The sequence below is a fragment of the Heteronotia binoei genome, chromosome 7 (genome assembly GCF_032191835.1).
Source record: "Heteronotia binoei isolate CCM8104 ecotype False Entrance Well chromosome 7, APGP_CSIRO_Hbin_v1, whole genome shotgun sequence".
In the NCBI taxonomy this organism is placed as follows: Eukaryota; Metazoa; Chordata; class Lepidosauria; order Squamata; family Gekkonidae; genus Heteronotia; species Heteronotia binoei.
The window spans coordinates 72,801,271-72,820,619 of NC_083229.1; the positions used below are offsets into that span (position 1 = coordinate 72,801,271).

The 19,349-nt window shown below is 44.3% G+C and overlaps 1 protein-coding gene across 1 annotated transcript in view; it reads right to left on the bottom strand.

Moving 5' to 3' along the window:
• Positions 1-19,349, bottom strand: part of ASXL3 (ASXL transcriptional regulator 3) — a 107,842-nt gene that overhangs the window by 49,550 nt on the left and 38,943 nt on the right. The window contains exon 4 of the mRNA XM_060244343.1: positions 8,181-8,302. Coding sequence (XP_060100326.1) covers positions 8,181-8,302 — 122 coding nt within the window. The remainder of the gene's footprint in view (positions 1-8,180; positions 8,303-19,349) is intronic.

Genomic DNA, 19,349 nt, shown 5'->3' on the forward strand with positions numbered 1-19,349 from the left:
CCAACTCCTCAAGCTGGCATCTGTTGTCACTATGATGTGAGGAGGGAGTAAAGATATAACCAGGTCCAGATTGAATGGAGACATCCACCACAGTAATGATTCCTTCAATGTGTGAGTCAGTAGAATGCTCTTGTGTCAACATCCCCTGATGTCTTTTTGATATGGAAACAAAGTCTACTGTAGGATCTCATATGAAAGCATGCCCATGACACTAGGTCGATGGTGATGATGAGCCTCCCCAATAGCTGTGGGAGTCTCATGAGGACTGCATATTTCTGGTCTGTGATTGTTTATATTAGATCCCTGATCCTTGCTTGTTTTTTGGATGGGAGAAACACTCTGGGTAACTGAGTGTCTACCTCAGCCCCGTAATGAATGAGGGTCTTGGAGGGACTCAGATGGCTCTTCTGTGAATTTATACCATGTGACTGAAGGAGATGAATGGTAGTCATGGTACTGAGGATTCTCCTCTCCTGATTCGGTGCCCCTATTAAGATATTGTCTAAATAAAGTATGAATGAACCCCTTTTTGTCTCAGAGCAGCAATCAGAGTGATCAGTATTTTTGTGAATGCTCTGGGAGAGGACAACAGGGCAAATGGCAGTGCTTTATATTGATAATATTGTCCCTTGAGAGCAAAGCTTAGGTACTTCCTGGATGCAGGGTATATTGGAATGTGCAAATAAGCTTTCTTGAGGTCCAAGAAGGTAATGTAATTATCCCATTGGAGAGTTTGGAGAATGGTACAGAGAGATTCCATAAAGAACTTCTGTTGTCACACCCCCAAATTAATCTCTTTTAGGTTCAATACAGCCCTCCATCCCCCAGATTTTTGTGGACTATAAAAAGGATAGAATATTCACCCTGGAAGTGTTGGTGTGGAAGTACCAATTCTAAAGCTCCAATATCCAAGAGGTGCTGGATCACTTCCTATAGCAGCTTGTATTTCAAAGTCTCTCTCAGAACTGGTGATGTTACAGGAAAAGGCGGGGGGGGGGGGGGAAGTGCCTTGAACTGGGTCTTGCAGCCTGATTCTATTAAAGAAAGAACTCAAAGATCTGTAGTTGTCTTTTACCACTGACTTCTGAAGTTTTGATGGCATCCCCCTTTCCGGCAATCATGCAGGGCGGCTTCTTTCTCTGAGTGTCTGATTCTTGTCTGTTGGCACTGCGGAATTGTCTGCATTGAAATCTGCACCGAAGTGGTGTCCTCTTTTGAAGTCTTTATTGTCTCTAGCCCTATTAGATTGTCTGAATGAATGAAGGAACTGAAAGGATTTTCCTTTGTAATCTTTATCCTTGAATTAGATGTAGAAGGCACAACTTTCTTTTTCTCCTTGGTCTTTACTAAAAATTTTCTAGAGCTCTACCTCTAAATAAAAATCACCCCAAAACAATTTCAGTAGAAATGCTGGATTTGAAGAGTGGATCCGCTTTCCATTATTTAAGTCACAAATTATGTTTCACAGCTATGTTAGCCGCCTGAACCCTGGCACAATTGAATGCTGTCCAGAGAGGCATCTGAAAGAAACTGAGATGTCTGCTTAGCCTTCAGTAGGGCTCTCTTTAAGGTTAGTGAGTCTGGGATGGGATCCTGAAGTAGGTTGTCTGACCAAATTACTATTGCCCTGATGAAGTTGAAAAGTACTGCAGATGCTCTGATCACCAATGAAGCCAACTCATGAGACTTTTTGAGGACTTTTTGTGCACAGGATCTTTCAGGACATTGTCCTTATCTTTAGATAACACAGCCACTGAATGCACAGCAGCTAGAGGGGCATCCACCAAGAGAACTTTTACATCTTCCATGGCTTCATCAGGTAGGATGTAGAACTTTTTGGCAATAGTATGGATAATGGACTCATACCCTGCTATTGACCATTCTAACTACATAACTTTATAAAAGTTCTTGGGGAAAGGCCACCCTGTCAAGTTTTTTAAAGCCTCTAGCATCTAGATTGGATGTAGTAAGGTTTGCTGGTTTTTCAGCCAACTCCAGGGAATAATTGAGGGTTGTCACTATTTTCTTGAGGAGTCTATGAAAATGCTCTGCCTGAAATAGTCTGGCCATGTTGTCCTTGGTGTCAGACGCTTCACCTGACCACTCAGCCTCCTGTCTGATGTCACAGTTACAGAGGTAATGACAGATTGGCTGTCTGCTACTTCAGAATCAGGAGTTCATTATGTATATATATTTTTTTCCTTTGAGCAGTTCTGGCTTGTTTTGGGGGGGGGGAAGGGGGGCAGGGACAGAAGATCCCTCTCTGTTCTTTACTGGTCTTTTAATACACTTCCTGTGTGGTTAGGGTCCAATTCAGTTTTCATGTCTGTGATATCCAGTCCATTGGTGCTTGCCCCCAAAAGGTGGGGGGAAATGTTGAGCCTGTCTTATTTGAGGTTCCAACAGCCACGTGTACTAGTGCATCTTCCCTAGGAGGCAAGGGCTGGGGTTCAGCAGGATAGGTCTCAGGCAAGGTTGCAGAGAGTAACCAAGGTCCAGTCCAGAAGTCAGGGGTTCCAGAGACCAGATTTACCAAGTCCAATCTAGGGTCAAGGAATTCCAGGCAGCATGTCTAAGTCCAGGACTCCAGTCCATGGTCAGAAAAACCGGTTGTCAGGTCCAGTTCAAGGTTGCAGAGGTGCAATAACAGCAAGGCTGGTGACTCAGTAGCAAAGTGTACTTGTTTCATCCACAAACTGCTGCTTCTCCTGGCTGAACAGACTCAGACTTTTTATTTACGATCACAGACCAAATAAAATACAGGAATTTAAAAGATTCAACACAGGGATAGAGCATGTGTTATAATGATTAAGATAAACAAATAGTCTTAATATATTAAACATTAAAAAATTACATGGGAATCAAGACACAAGTTAAAACAATACATCTTAAAGCTAAGAAGCAGTAAAATGAGGCTTTCGGACACTATAGCAGGCAGTGCAGAACTTGGCAACAGCTTCAGAAATAAGCTGAAATTAATACAGTCTGATTCCATCAACTCAGAATTTGCCTTTAATATAGGCTCAATATATTTCACATGGGTCACTTTATAGCAGGAACACCTAAGAATTTTGTGCATAATGGATTCAACTTCCCCTGAGCCACAATGGCAAAGCCTTTGCGCAAAAGGGATCTCCTTGTACCTGCCCTAAAGAACCACTGAGGAAAGCACTGACCATCTGGCCAAAGTAAAAGTTTTTCTAAATTGGTGGACATCTAGGTGAAGGAGATAGTTTAAACATACAACCTAATATCTAAACTGCTCTGATGATCTAAAGACTGGATATTTGGCAAGATTGGACTGCCTCTCAATGTCCTTAATTCTTTCTTTCACACTTTCCTTAGCCTGGTTCCAGTTCAGAATCCTGGCTGAATATATAGCCAAGTCATAATGAGCTAAACTGTCAGCCAATTCCTTAGCATTCATCCTGAAACTATTCACTAATCTCTTCAACTGACATCTGACAATGGGCCATGAGTCTAGTGCTTCTTCTCCTTTACTGCAACTCTAAGCGTCTCTGACAGTGTAGGCGCTGCAAGGGTATGGGTGAGCTAGGTGGGCTGGGAGTGTTTCTGAAGACTTGTTTACCGCTTCAGAGCTACAAGGTGTTGGCTTGGTTTCAGCTGTAGGCTGTAACTCCTGATCAGCTGGTAACCTAATCTCTTGTTCTCCTTCTGGCTCAGCTGTTCAATTATTGGCTTAGAGCTAGCTGCAGGTAGCTCTTCCTCTGAGAAATCTGGGCCCTAACTAAGCACAGACTGACTTATGACACTGCCGCTAGGCCAGCTTGTGCTGGAGGGGCTGAAATGAGGGAGGAACCACCAGCTGAGAAAAATCCCATTTTGGGGTCTTGTAGGACCAGGAGTTCTCCGGAAAAGTTCTGAGGCACCTGGATAAGTGTTGACTCATTGCCCTTGTTCTTCTGACTGGCTCAGCTTGAGGAGGTCCTGCTGGATCTGGTGGCCTTGATTTCATTGCAGTGCCTTTTCCCCACAGCACCAAGAATCTGTCTCGCCTCCTCCTGTCCTGATCTGACTGAGGTGTGGGGAGCCAGCATGGAGGCAAAAGTTAGGGACTGCTCTTGAGCTTTCTGCTGACCTGTTTTATGACATTGAGCACATATTCCAATTTGGCCAAGGTCTCAGACTGGGGTGGCTTATCTTTCAGCTTCTCTCTCTTTTTTGTAGATCCACCACTTTGGGTCTTTTTGGGAGAGCTTTCCTCCATTTCCACTGAAAAATGTGTCATTCCATTTGAATGTTTAAAAGATGAAATCTAATTCCTTTGGTAATCAGGTAAGCTGAGCTAGGCTGTAGTGTCCTGCTGGAGCAGCAGAGCTATTTGAACTGGAAAGACACTCTTGGGTCTGTTCAAGAAAGCCGTTCAAAAACTTACATAACCCTGCCTGGAAAGAGAGGAGGCATTATCTAATCAGTCTGGATTACTTCCTCCACTGAAGGAAAATATGTATATACACAGGGGTGGAATTTTAGCAGGAGCCCCTTTGTATTTTAGGCCACACACCCTTGATGTAGCCAATCCTCCAAGAGCTTACAGTAGGCCCTGTAAGAAGAGCTATGTAAGCTCTTAGAGGATTGGCTACATCAGGGGTGTGTGACCTAATATGCAAAGGAGCTCCTGCTAAAATTCCACCCCTGTATATACATAACAATGATGTATTAATTCATATATAACTCCAAGCCATATTTAACACAACCTTGAGTTTTAAATCCATTTCAGACCTCAGTTTCTGATTCTAGTTTGCTGGCTGAGAGCAGCCGATATTTTATTAATTCAGATATTACACCAAGATGTCCAACATAAGTCAGTCAATAACAACTTACCTATTTCATTTAAACAATATTCACTCACTCTCTTTCCAGAGTTTCAATAAATATTGGGTCCAACTTTTGAGGGCTTATGATACTATGATCATACCCATAAGTACATAAGAAAACCCCTGCTAGATGAAACCAGTGACCCATCTAGTCTTCCACCCTCTGTTCCGACTGTAGTCTTCTATGAATACTCAAATTGTAGTCCCCATGGGCTACTAGAATTCCAGAACACCATGGCCACTAACAGAACAGCATTTTCGGCCGACTCAGAGACGCCTCTGAAATTGATCCAAAAAATCCTTCCACACAAACATATGCCACCCGTCTTCATCCCGTCCTCTGCGGTGTGACTCAAAAAGCTACCACTTTCAAAGTGGTAGCAAATTTTTGAGCTGCACGCTACTCACTTCCTTGGCATCTGGAAGTGGAAGGGCAGAAGTGAAGCGCCTTGGCGGTGTGAAACTGCCAAGCCACCCCAAGTCGCATCTGGCTTTTTAAAAATAAAAACTGTTCAGGGCTCATGAGTGCACATATGTGCGTGCATGTGCATGACTACTGAAAATGTATAGAGAAGCTGAGTGACAGGAATGGTGTGCAACAGCTGTCTGAACACACCCATGTTGCCCCATAGATGGGATGGGGACGGCTTGCGGGGGAACATGTGGAGGCTTCAGGACGGCTCTTTTTGAGCTGGCCCAATTCAAGACGCCTCCCAACCGCCCCAAAATGCTAGTCTGTTATCACCCCATGAGTATCAAAACAAGAAGCTGGAGCAGGAGGGGAGAAGTGACAAAAATTGTCCTCCCCCTCTACCACATCCAGAAGTACTTAGCGCAAGCAAAAAGGGAGATTAAGATCCAAAGCACAGAATTTTGTGCTATTATTATTTTTGTGACTGTCAAGGAAATAATTCTAACTATAAATGTGCAAGAGAAACAATAGGGAAGTCAATCCCAGAAGCATACACTATTGTAATATGTTATTGATATGTGCGTTTGTACTCCACTGTCTGAAGACCACTAAGTGGTCCCAAGGCAATCAATGAGCTTCAGAGAAGGGCAGGGTGTTAAGCCTACCCTTGTACAAAGGAAACTGGTGCTCTGAAAATATCACTCTAATAGTTCTCAAGTGAGCAATGATTAGGGAATCTGAATCACCATGTCAGCCATCCCCAATTCTCCTTCTTGTAAAAGCTAAGGTGCATATGAGTAGTACCAATTACTGACACTACCTTTTCTAATAAGCTAAATTTAAAAGGTTTCTGAATTTTTTAAAAGAAAAATACTGCACAGCAAGAAATTGGTATATTAATGCTGAAATAAAAATACAGCCATGTTGCTTCAAACAGTCTACTGTGTTCACAATTTATTCCCAGAACATGCTAAAGGTTCAGCTTTTGTTGTTGCAGAATACATCCAGTAAGTTAATATCAGGTGGTGTGTCACATACAATTGCTTAACTTCTATGTATTCAGAGGCACTGTAGGCTATTTGTAGTGGAATGGAAGCACATTATATGTCTATAAAAGCAATAGAAAGTCTGAAGAGTGGATATACAGTAGCGGAACTAACTCCCAACAGCAATTTTCTGAACAAAAATTGCTGCTTCAAGTTCATTTACTTATCAGATAGGATTTACGGTTCTGTATTAAATCAAATCCAGCTGCCTACATCTGCTAGTAATGAATACCTAGAGCAAAAAAGGAAAGGAGTGCAGGAAGGGGGAACATTCTTAGGCCAAAGCACATCAACATAAATGTTCAGTGTTGTGTGCACAAAAATCTCTTTCCTAAGATTTGTAATAATAATTTTTTCAGACAACTATAATCATTTTAAAATAAAACAACTTTCCATTGATTCCTTGCCATATATGCTAATCCTAGTGCAAAGGTTTGCAGTTCCTTTCTGAATTTGTATGTTAACAAGGTATCCATAATTGCATTTATGGATTTCCCTCTCAGTTGATTTTGTTCATTTTTGTCTTGTTATCAAGCCTAGTGCATCATACCAAACCCTTACACTTTGCCACTTTATCTCTAAGATTCCACTATAATACCATTCAACCATTTGCTCTCCTAATATGATGATTCTCAGAGTGAGAAGCTGGTTCAGATTATTCAAAGGTTTGATTATTATCAGAGGAGGCATCAACACTTGCCTGAACAGTCTCCACTGAATTTCTTGAGCCAACCAGGATACTAACAGTGCACGCTTAAGCAGAATTGAGTCTTACTAAGGACAGCATGCTATAAATGAAGTTAATAAAATAAGAAATAAGACTATATGTATCTCAATCAATAGGTTTAAAATGGTGTAACTTCGCTTAGGAATGCACTATTTACTAACAAGCTCTCTACTTATGTTGTCTTAAGGAATATCACTATAACACAATGTGAGACACAGCACTATAAATCCAAGAAGGAATCATCTGGTTCATCAGTGCTGAGTGAGCAAGATTAGACTAAAAGTTCTCTCTACTACTGAGGCAGTTACTGCAGGTGGTGAATTTGGAGGTGACTGCAAAATCCCATCTGTCCACTCATCTTCTGTGTAACCATAACAGCTTCTTCTGGCTCAACCCCACCCCCATCTCCACCCAGGATCTAGGGCAGTTCATCCTTCTTCCCTTTCACCCTCTCCCCCAAACCAGGCAACCCAAAAATGATGCCCAAGCTCCTATGAAAGGAAAGGCTTTTTAAAAAGTTTAGGGATCGATGCAGGGTGTGTGTGGCTTGCCAAACTGTTTTAAAGTAGACTGGTAGGAGTGAGGAAGCAAGGAAAGTTAGCTTCTCTGACTCCCAGGCAAAGGTGGCATGGCACAATGGTAGTGACTAGCCAACCTCAGCACTGCTGAATGTGAAATACCTGGCAAGCTGATCAGAGTTTATACAGACACCGCACTGCATCAGAGGCCTGCATGCTTGAGAGACAGCATCCTACCATGCTGTCCCCCCACAGTGAGATGATCTGCTTCAGCTGAAACTTGCATTTGGGAGGCAAAAATAAGCTCATTTCTTGGTTGTTTGCATATTGTCATGCATAATTTGCATTTAGCCCATTTTCATGGGTCATATTAATATGTAAGTTCAACAAGAAAGAAACAAAAAGAAGCTGAACAAAAATTGAAATGTGGATTTTGGCATTAGAACAGCAGGGCTGCAAAATTTGGCAGTATGCTAGAGAACAATTATTTTAACAGGCCAGATAGCAATAAAACGAGATCAAGACAGACAGTTGGCACTAGCTTCATTTACAAGACTTTAAGATATATGCCTACTCATTTCTAACTACAATATGCCAACATAAGAAATTCACATAATTGCCAGACCAATATTAGCTTACCTGTTTAAGTGCCTTTTTGGTGTGCTGCTGAAAGGAAGACACTAGCTTGCTTTGCATTGGTGCATTTGTAAGTCCTGAGTCCCGAATGGAAGACACTTCTTCCGGTGCTTGCTTTATGCAAACTAGGAATACAGAAATAAAGCACTGAGAATATAGAAAGTGCAAACATTAACATAATTTCACTTAAGATGTCACACAACTGGCAGAACAGAGGATTCTCTGGGTTGACCTGCAATATAAGAAAGCAGTTCTGTTGCAGAGAGAATGGAATACCTGGAAGATTAATATGGATTTCTATGAAGAACAAGAAAATAAAAGAGAATAATCAACTGTCAAATAATCACAGCATTGCCTACTGCTTCCTCAGGGGAAATGCCAAAGATCTGCCTAAAATTAGTTTTTCTCTTGCTACTAGAATTATAGGCCTCCATCTAAAAAAAAAAAAAAAGCATCTGCGTGGCCACAGGAATTGATATCACACAATGCTCAGTTTTGTCAAGATGTAAATTTTTGATTGTGTGCTAACACATGCTAAATTCAGTGAATGCCTTGATATATATAAATTAACGTCTGTGAAATGCCTTTCACTATAATTTGAGAATGTACTCTTCTGTCTCAACTCATGTTAACAACTAAAATGTAAAGTGTAAAGAAAAACTATCAATATAGGAAGCAAAACCATCATTTGAAATATTTCAAAATTTTACAGAATCAAAATTTCATAGAATTTAACAACCCTAAGAGATTAATTGACTTGGTTGGATAGTGGTAATGCTCAACTAGAGTGAAATAAGCACATAACTAAATTATACCCAACCAACGATAAGTTTCTTAAATAAAAAGATGACCAGTGTAAAACTAAATATTTCTAATATTGTGAAAAACAATCAAGTTTCAGAAGCAGGTGTCCAAGTACCTAGCAATCTAATAATGAAGAGCATTTACACACTGCTGTACGTGTTCAATGGCATACACTATAGGAGAAACACCCAACCCACAAGGCCAAGAAGTATTACTATCATGATGATACTACAACTGCAGAGAAATAAAGGAGGCCAAGGGAAAGATGTTTGCTTAGGCACCTTAGGGCCAAACCAAAAGTGATCAGGATCTTCCTTATGTTTTTAAAAAGTTCATGTGCAGACCCCAGATGAGTGTCCTGAAGAGAGAGGAAGGGTCAGTAGGGTTGTGCCTGCAGAAATATCTTGCCCTGAGCCCTGCCCCCAAATCTCTGTGGATTTAATTTTGGCATCATGCTTGCACCAACATTCTGGAGTTTCCCTTGAGATTTTCCCTAAGTCTGCTTTGGTACCAGTGGCAGGTTCTGAACAGTGTTGAAGGGAAGGTGTGGATTTCCACTCCTTTCTGCCCACATCCAGTGCCATTTCCTCTGCTGCCTGACATCCCCCCCCCCCCATGCCATTGGTGGACTTTCTCCTTAAAAATGAAAAACAAAAACAAAAAACAGCCTGTGCTCCACTCTCCTTGCTTTTTGCAAACTATGCAAAATGGAATCATTCAAGAAAGCTTTTCAATAGGGTAGCACTGTACAAAAAGCTTCACAAAGTTACTTCAATAAATTATTGGGGATTGTTGTCTGTACTACTGTATATAGTTTGCTTTGGGTTTGATCTTATTGTGTAATTTTGCACACTTTAATGTGTCCTGTTGATATTTATGTTCTGCTTCAGGGTTTATTTTTTTTAGACTTCTGGTTGATTCTATAACCCAAATCCTCTTCCATTGTTTACTGAATGCCCCATCTTGTTGACTGTATTGACTCACTCTGTGTAATCTGCCCTAAATCCTAGGGAGCAAGGCAGACTATAAATAATGTAAATAAATTAATAAATAAATAGATTGCTATAGTGTTAAGATACTATGGTGATATTCTCACTTCTGATAATTGTAAATAGAAGTAGTAACAATAAATAGTCCCCTGGGGCAATGGATGGTGGAAGGGAAAGCACAGAAGAAACCTCTGCAGAAACATTGTAGGTGAGTGTGTTTAATCCTTCGCTGCTGCTTCTGAAGTTAAAAAATGTCCCTCCAAATGTCCTCCTCCTCCAGAGGAAAAGACAGATTGAAGCTACTTGTATCTCCCCCCAAAAACAGTAACCAGCTTTGGATGGACATTTTTAATCATGAAAGAGGCAATACCAAAGCTTCAGTCCTGCAAGGAACACCAAGCATACAAACAATGTTAATATTTGAAAAGCATGAGGCAACACCAGGGGAAAAATGACATGGACTTTAGACCAATTCATTATTCATTTGGCTTCTTGGTCTCTAGAACACACTATCATTATGTTTCCCTGAACCTGAAGGATTAGAAACTTACTTTTAAAGAAACTAATATATTTTAAATGCTGAGGTTTTAAAATTACATTTAAAAATAAGAATTGCACAAAAAGTGTAATGAAGACTATGATCTGTGAATTATGTTTTGCCCATCAATGCTCCAAAAGAAGGCTGAATTGATTCAATTTTTTTCATGACCACTGCTGTCTTTGACAAGGGAAGTGAAAGATAGTGAGTTCAGCCATGGGTCTGATGCAAATGCCTTTTTATTTGAATCAGGAACTGGGGAATGGGGACAACACACACAACATATATACAGTAAACTCTGGCCAGAACACACTCATTAGGTCGGCGGGAAACCCGTTAATTGCTTTTTCCAGGATCCTATATTTTGCATATGCCCAGTATATGCCCGGAGCCCCAACTGGCCAGTTCATGGGGAACGGCCAATCAGAGTGTAGGCATTAAAATCCTGAAATGCAGAAGCATGCTTCAGTTACTAAACTATGTACAATATATAGCACCCCTCCCTCCTAAATAAATACATAATGCAACTATTTACACGTTTATGACACATAATCTTTGAGGTACCCAAGAGGTGCTCGATTCCTCTGGGATTGCCTTAGGGTAGGAGTGGCCTCTGGTTTGGTGGCAATTGTTGGCTTGCTGGTGGGAATAGGTGTATGCACAGTCTCAATCTGTGGTCCGTGTTTGGCAGATTCTGCACTGGAAGTTGGCTCCATGGGGGTAGAGGCCTGTTCTGCAGGGGTCACTGTAGGCTCAAGAATTGGCATGTCCAGTTCTGCAGAACCCACTGAGGGTTCAGGTCCTTCAGTAGGGCTGCCTCTCCGCTTTGGCCACCGGCGCCAAAGCTGGCCCCTGACTTGGTGGTAACTCAGTAGCTCAGTAAGACAGTGGCCCAGTGACTTGTGTAATGATGCCCAGCATCCATGCTGGTCCCTCCACAAAGGGGATTCCGGTACTCTTGGGGAGGGGAAGGTATGACGGTGGGAGCAGGCAGACTTACAAGCGAAGGAGGCTGAGACATGAGAGTGCTCGACCATCTTCCAGCCTGCGTCCCATCCCGATGGTGACAGGTAGTGGGACCAGACGAATTTACCCGCCTCCGACACTGGTGTTATGCAACGCCAGGTCCATCAACAATAAGACCATTGTCCTTCGGGACTTCCTGCTGGAGCAGGACGCGGACCTGGCTTGCGTGACCGAGACCTGGGTGCGAGATGGGGAGACCGTGGCTCTCTCCCAGATGACCCCCCCCAGGTTACTCGGTCTTCCACCAGTCCCGGACTAGCGGGCGGGGGGGAGGAGTGGCATTACTCATACAAGAGGCTTACTCCTTTAGGGCCCTCCCGGCCCCGGAGATCCCGGGCATTGAATGTGCCGGCCTGATGTGGGACGTTGGGGAGGGGTTGGCGATCTGGCTGGTGTACCGACCGCCTAACCATCCCTGGTGGAGGCCGTGGCGGGCTGGGCGTTGGAGTGCCCAAGGCTACTGGTCTTGGGTGACTTCAATATGCATTCCAACGACGTGGCCTCCAGCCAGGCGATGGACCTAGTGTCATCCATGGCGACACTGGGACTCTCCCAAGTTGTTACAACACCCACTCATCAGGCGGGACACATGTTAGACCTGGTCTTCGCGGCGGGAGTACAAGTGAACGATATTGCAATGGAAGCAGTGCCATGGTCGGATCACTTTGCCCTCAAGGCTCGTATGGATATATCACCCCAAACCCGTTTAGGCGGAGAGCATATTTTGGCTCGCCCGCGGAGCCTGATGGACCCGGAATGGTTCCTGACGGCCCTGCGGGACTTCTGGCCCACTGGCGATTCCCTGGAGGTTCTGGTTGAGTCCTGGAACAATGGACTCTCCAGGGCCATCGAGGAGATCGTGCCTAGGTGTCCTCTGCACCCCCGCCTTAAACCGTCTTCCTGGTTTAACCAGGAACTGCGGCAATTGAAGCGGGATCTCAGACGACTAGCGAGGCAATGGCGGCATACTCGAGACGAAGTGACCCGAACATCTTATAGAGAGAATTTGAAGACCTATGAGATGGCAATCAAATCTCAAAGAAGACATACTTTGCAGCTAAGATTGCGTCCGCAACTTCGCGCCCGGCACAATTGTTTGACATAATTCGAGATCTGACTACCCTGCCCCAGGGCAGACCAAATTCTATTGAATTGGAGATGTGAGGCTTTTGCGAACTATTTTGTGGACAAGATCGCATCACTCCGCCTCGACCTCCCCGTCAACTTTGAGGCAGTTAACGCAACTGAGGCCCCAAGCATGTCTTCGGATTATATTCTGGACAGTTTCAGCCCCCTCAGCCTGGAGGAAGTTGACAGGATCCTCTTATCTGCCCGCCCAACAACTTGTAAACTGGACCCATGCCCTTCCTGGCTTATTAAAGCCTGCCAGGGGGATCTCAGATATCCTGTACGGGATATCATAAACAGATCCCTGATGGAAGGGCTTTTTCCAGCGCCACTTAAAGAGGCTGTGGTCCGTCCCCTCCTAAAAAAACCCATCCCTAGACCCGGCCCAATTGGCACACTATAGGCCGGTCTCAAATTTGTCCTTCTTGGGCAAACTTATTGAGAGGGCAGTGGTGAGGCAGCTACAGACTTTCCTGGAGGACGCTTCCATCCTTGACCCACTTCAGTCCGGCTTTCGCCCAGGTCATGGGACGGAGATGGTGTTGGTTGCCCTGGTAGATGACCTTCAAGGGCATCTGGATCGGGGTGGCTCGGCAGTACTGATGCTGTTGGACCTATTGGCGGCGTTTGATACGGTCAACCATCGGTTGCTGACTTGCCGCCCCGCCGACGCGGGGATTCAGGGGCTGGCCTTGCAGTGGCTTTCCTCTTTCCTTGAAGTTCGGGGACAAAGGGTCGCGATTGGGGGGGAACTATCCCAGAGGCGCACACTCAACTGTGGAGTGCCCCAGGGAGCGGTTCTCTCCCCGATGTTATTTAACATCTATATGCGACCTCTTGCCCAGATCGCCCGAAGGTATGGGCTGGGATGTCACCAGTATGCTGATGACACCCAGCTCTATCTACTTATGGACGGCCGACCGGTCTGCACCCCAGAAAACCTAGATCGGGCATTACAGGCCGTGGCTGAGTGGCTCAGACTGAGTGGACTGACACTGAATCCTGCGAAGACAGAGGTCCTTTGTTTGGGCCGTTGAGGACTGGGAGGGGAAATCCCCCTGCCAGCTTTTGACGGTGTACCGCTGATACCGGCGGACAGGGTCAAGAGCCTGGGGGTGCTACTAGAGCCGTCCCTAAAGATGGAGGCTCAGATAGCAACCATTGCCGAGTCCGCGTTTTTTCATCTTAGACGGGCAAGGCAGTTGGCCCCCTTCCTGGACCGCGACGACCTAGCAACAGTGATCCACGCTACGGTCACCTCGAGGTTAGATTACTGCAATGCCCTCTACATGGGGCTGCCCCTGTGCCGGACCCGGAAATTGCAGCTGGTGCAGAATGCCGCGGCCCGGCTGTTACTGGGCCTCCCAAGGTGGGGGCACATCCGGCAGGGTCTTTGGGCTCTGCACTGGCTCCCAATAACATACCGAGTCCGGTACAAGGTGCTGGTCATCACCTTTAAAGCCCTATATGGCCTGGGACCTGCCTACCTGAGGGACCGTCTCTCCCCACACGTTCCCCAGAGAGTACTGAGGTCTGGGACTCAAAATCTTCTCACCATCCCCGGGCCTAAGGAAGTCCGTCTCAAGACAACCAGAGACAGGGCCTTCTCCACAATGGCCCCAACATGGTGGAACCAGCTGCCGGAAGAGGTGAGGGCCCTGCGGGATCTTACTCAGTTCCACAGGGCCTGTAAGACAACCCTCTTCCGGTTAGCCTACGCCTGACTGGATAAATGTAGCTTACTAGATTTTTGTGATTTATACAGTATAGTTTTAATGTTGAAATTTTAAGGTTTTTAGGTCTCTAAATGCTTATTTATTAATTGTAATAACTTTGCTCCTGTTTTATTGTTTTATCGTTTGCTGTGAGCCGCCCTGAGCCACTCTGTGGGAAGGGCGGGGTATAAGTTACGGAACAAACAAATAAATAAATAAATAAATAAATAAAGTTCCGGGCATACACAAGGTCCCCTGGCGTAAACACCCATGGTGTGACTGGGTTGCTCCATCCACTTGGTAATCGGGAGCCAGATCAGGATGCAATCTATCAAGTAGGATTGTGAGGCGACAACCCATTAGTAATTCTGCTGGGCTGCTCCCAGTGGTTGTATGTGCGATGGTGTGTTGTCGCAGGAGAAAGTCAGAGAGCTTGTGGTTCCAATCGCCTTGAACCACCCGCTTGAGTGCTTCCTTTTCTGTCCTGTCCATTCTTTCTGCTTGTCCATTGGTAGAGCGATGGAAAGGAGCAGACATAACCAACCGAATGCCATTGCTTTCCACAAAACAGCGAAATTCAGTGGAGATGAATGCTGTTCCATTATCAGACAAAATAGTGTCGAGCAGTCCATGGGTTAAGAATAGTTTCCTCATTCCCCTGATTACGATGGCTGATGATGTAGTGGATACCATTCTGAATACGAGTCCACTATGATATAAAAGTTTTGGTCCTGTAATGGACCCATGAAGTCTATGTGGAGTTGTGACCACAGTGTGTGTGTCGACTCCCATGGGTGTACTGGGGCCTGAGGCATAGCCAGGCACGATTCCTGGCATGGGCGACACGAGCAGACCCATGCTTCTCCAACCCTGGCCACCAAACATAGCTTCTGGCCAACACCTTCATCTTTACAATGCCCGGGTGCCCTTCATGGAGTGCCTCAAGTACCTTCTCCCATAGTTTGGGGGGAACAACAACTCTGTGTCCCCAAAGTAGGCATCCCTTGTGGATAGTTCATGTTGGCATGACAGATATGCCTGGAACTCCATGTCAATAGAGCCGGATGGCCATTCCCTCCATCCCCAGTTAAGTACTCAGGCCAAGATGCGGTCTTTGGTTGAGAAAGCTGCGATATCTGAAAGATGGAGCAGAGGTTCTGGCAAAGTGTCCAGTAACAGTTTGGCCACCCCCGCATTAAATCATTATCTGGGTTCAGTTATCATGGTCTCCTGTCTCTTATGTCACTGGGAAATTTCCTAGTAGAAAGACATACAGAAGCAGTGAAATCACCCTAAAGCTATAAAAAAAAAACTTGGTACGGCCATTCTAATTCTCTGCATCTTTACGAAGCTCAATGGCGTAATGGCATGGCATCATGTTTTAAAACAAATTTAGAGCAGTAACCCAATGACATTTGTACATGTCACTGATGGACAGCCTTCAAACACTGGCTTTAACTAGTGAATTCTTTTTTTGTGCTTGATAAAGCAGGATAGAATAGATTCTTCAAACATCCTTCACTTCCAAAATATCCAACATTAACACTTGTAAGGCAAAAGTTCCTGAGTCAAATAAAACTCTATCTGTGGATTTTTCCACACTGAGTTTTTGATGCCGATGCGCTTCTTAATGGCACTGAGTTTCCCCCTCCCTCTTTATTATTTATTTATGTTAGATTCATATCCCACCCATTCTATGAAGACTCAAGGCGGCTAACAACATAAGATAACAATGTTAAAACAGTAAAACAGTCAGATAAAATCACAATGGTGCTACTTCATCTATTCAGGCAAGAACATATAGTATTTTCCTTTCTCCAAAGCGGTCAGATCCTAGGCAGATGGTACCAACAGACAGTATTGTCGTTACAGACAGTATTGTTTGGTGGTCATGGCACTCCAATTGCGCTACAAGTTTTTTTTTCACATTTCCCCAGTTTTTTAAAAACCACCTTTGAGGTGGACAGAAAATATATGGGAAAAACTCAAAAAAGAAATGGGATAGCAACAATTGGCAAATACTTCTATCTGCAAGGGAGGGGAAATCTAATGCACTTAAGAAATTGAGCTGCATAAAAAACTAGGTGTGGAAAAGCCCTATGCAACAGCTGTTCAACAGCTCACATGTTCAATTAACACAGCGGGATGGTCTGATATCACAACTGGCATCTGTGAAAGAGCAGGCCTGGCGCCAACCAGTAGGCAGTGTAAGCAGCTGCCTATAGTGGCATCCCACCACAGAGGGTTGCCAGCCAACATGGACTCCTGAGCACTGGAAGGAAGTGCTGGCCCCGAATTAGCCTAGCAGCATGGGAAGCTGCAACTAGCCTCCTGGTCAGCTAAATTCCAGCAGCAGCAACAGGGACTGAGGAGCGTGACTTGACTCGCAAGGCAAGTGCCTGGAGTGCTGCAGGCAGGCAGGTGGTGGCATCAGGGGACAGAAGGGGATGAGCAGGGGTGGTAGGGCAGGCGGGAGTGCCTCATCTGAAGTGCTGAAAACCCTGGTGCCACCGCTGTGCAATAGACTGGGATCACCCTCCCCATTGTCTTCCTCTTTGAGAAAGAAAAGGATGTTATATGCAATAGGATTAACCACTGTAACACCAAGTATAATTTTAGTTAACTTGTTTCCTGCACAAAGATAAACAACATACTAAATACCTGGAAGAAAAAAATAATCGTTAATATAAAAGGTAAAAAGGTAACAGTAGTCCCTGTGCAAGCAACGAGTCATTACCAACCCATGGGGGTGACATCATGATGTGACGTTTTCTTGGCAGACTTTTTACAGGGTAATTTGCCATTGCTTTCCCCAGTGATCTACATTCTACACTTTCCCCCCAGCAAGCTGGGTACTCATTTTACCAACCTCGGAAGGATGGAAGGCTGAGTCAACCTTGAGCCAGCTACCTGAACCTAGTTTCTGCTGGGATTGAATTCATGAGAAGAGTTTGGACTGCAGTACTATTTCATGTAATAATTCTATTAATAATGTTTTATAGTGGAAAAAGCTAGCATGTTGTTGTAAGACAGTGCTTCCCAAACCTTTTCAGCCTGCTACCCCCTTAGTTCCAAAAATTCATCCCCTGCATACCCTACTCTACACTCTACACTGAGCCTGCCTCGGCAGGGAGGGTGGGGTATAAATAAAATTTTATTACTATTATTATTATTATTATTATTATTATTATTATTATTATTATTATTATAAAAAGCTTTATTCAGAATAGCAATTTGCACAACCCACAAAGGAAGATAATAACAATAAAATTCAAAACAGTAACAATTAATTGCACATTTATTCAAGATCCAATTAAAATTGATGAACTCGATCCAGTGATACCAGCTTGCCAAAGTCTGATAGTCATTTAGCAAGAATCTTTGATACCACATTTAGTAAAAATCTTAAGAGTGTAATCACATGAGCAGTTTGGCCTGACACAGCTGCCCCTCCCCTCCAGATCAAATGGGCATGACTGAACGTGCACATCTGATCCTCATGCCCCACTCATCCCTACCTTGCATTAGGATGACTGTTTGGAGGGGGGCAGAGCGTCGCTGGTTCATGGCAGACGTGTTCTGAAGGAGCTCCTGAGCTACCCCCTATATATCGGCTTATTAAACTCATCAGACTTCGATTTTGATAACTTTCTGATGGGAATGCAAACCAAAAGCAAAAGGAAATCAACTACCAAAGGAGGAAAATCTGTCGCTGACTTCTTCAAGCCAGAATCAACAGAAAAGGTCAGTCCCCCTCAAACTAGATCGGCTGCAAATATGGCTGCCAGCAACCCTCCCTCCCCGAGATCAAGGCATGAAGACGAGGAAGCCCCCATAAGTAAGAGGGACCTAGAAGACTTAAAATCCGATATACATCGGTTCTTCACTGAGTCTATGGAAAACTTTCTAAAACCCATTCAGTCTCGAGTGCAAGAGCTCTCTGAGGAACTAACTGTTACCGCCAAACTGGCTGAGCAAGCAACAGAGGGTGCGCTGGGTTTAAAAGAGGACATTAAAACAATGAAAAATTATGAGTCCCAACTGGAGAACAGGATTGTCCTACTTGAAAATCGCCACAGGGCTGGCAACCTCAAATTTCGAGGAATTGAAGAGGGGGAGGAAAAAGACTCAGAATTATCTATTTTTATTAATAAATGGCTGACCAAAACACTAAAAATGGAGGAGGGCTCCCCAATAGCGATTTCCAAGGCACAAAGGCTTGGTGTAATGGCAGCGGCAAAGCGTGGTAGACCACGGGACATTCTTGTAAGTTTCGTGTTCCCAAAAACGAGAGACATGATTCTAAGAGAGGTGAGGCTCCACGGGGCACTTTCCTACAAAGGTAAAACAGTTTTGACTCTCCTGGACCTTCCCCCTGAAGCCTTGGCAAAAAGAAGAAGACTTAAGCCTTTCGTCTCTAAACTCCATGAAGCGAATATTAGGTTCAGATGGAGCCCGGCGTCTGATATTCTAGTATTCAAAAATGGTGCCCTGCTTAAGGCTTACAACTACTGAATTCTCTTGCTCTCAAGTTGTCTTCAGCAGAAGAGGAAGCCCTGGCAAGGGAAAGCGCTGCCGAAGAAAACCTACCGTCTGGATCCTAGATGATGTTTATTTTCTCCTAAGTGCCTAAAGCATTATGTTAAATACGTTCGATCTCGGCTGGGCTCCTTTTGCAAACTGATATTTCTGCCTGCTTCCACTATGTTCTTTTTTATGGCTGGGGTGATGTTGTTTTCTTTTTTGTTTGTTTGTTTGCTGTTTCATCAGTGCTGGGTTTGAGAGGAGCGAGAGGGATGTGCTGAAAGAGAGGGGTATCGGAGTGGATGATGGCGGGAAGTTTAAATGTGCGCGCGTGTGGGTGGATGATCTGAGAGCGGTGGGATGTAGTGAGTGGTGTGTAGCCCTTGTTGGAGTGGATGGTGTTCGACTGGAGAACTAGCTGACCGAGGTCCGAGTGGCATTAGCCTTC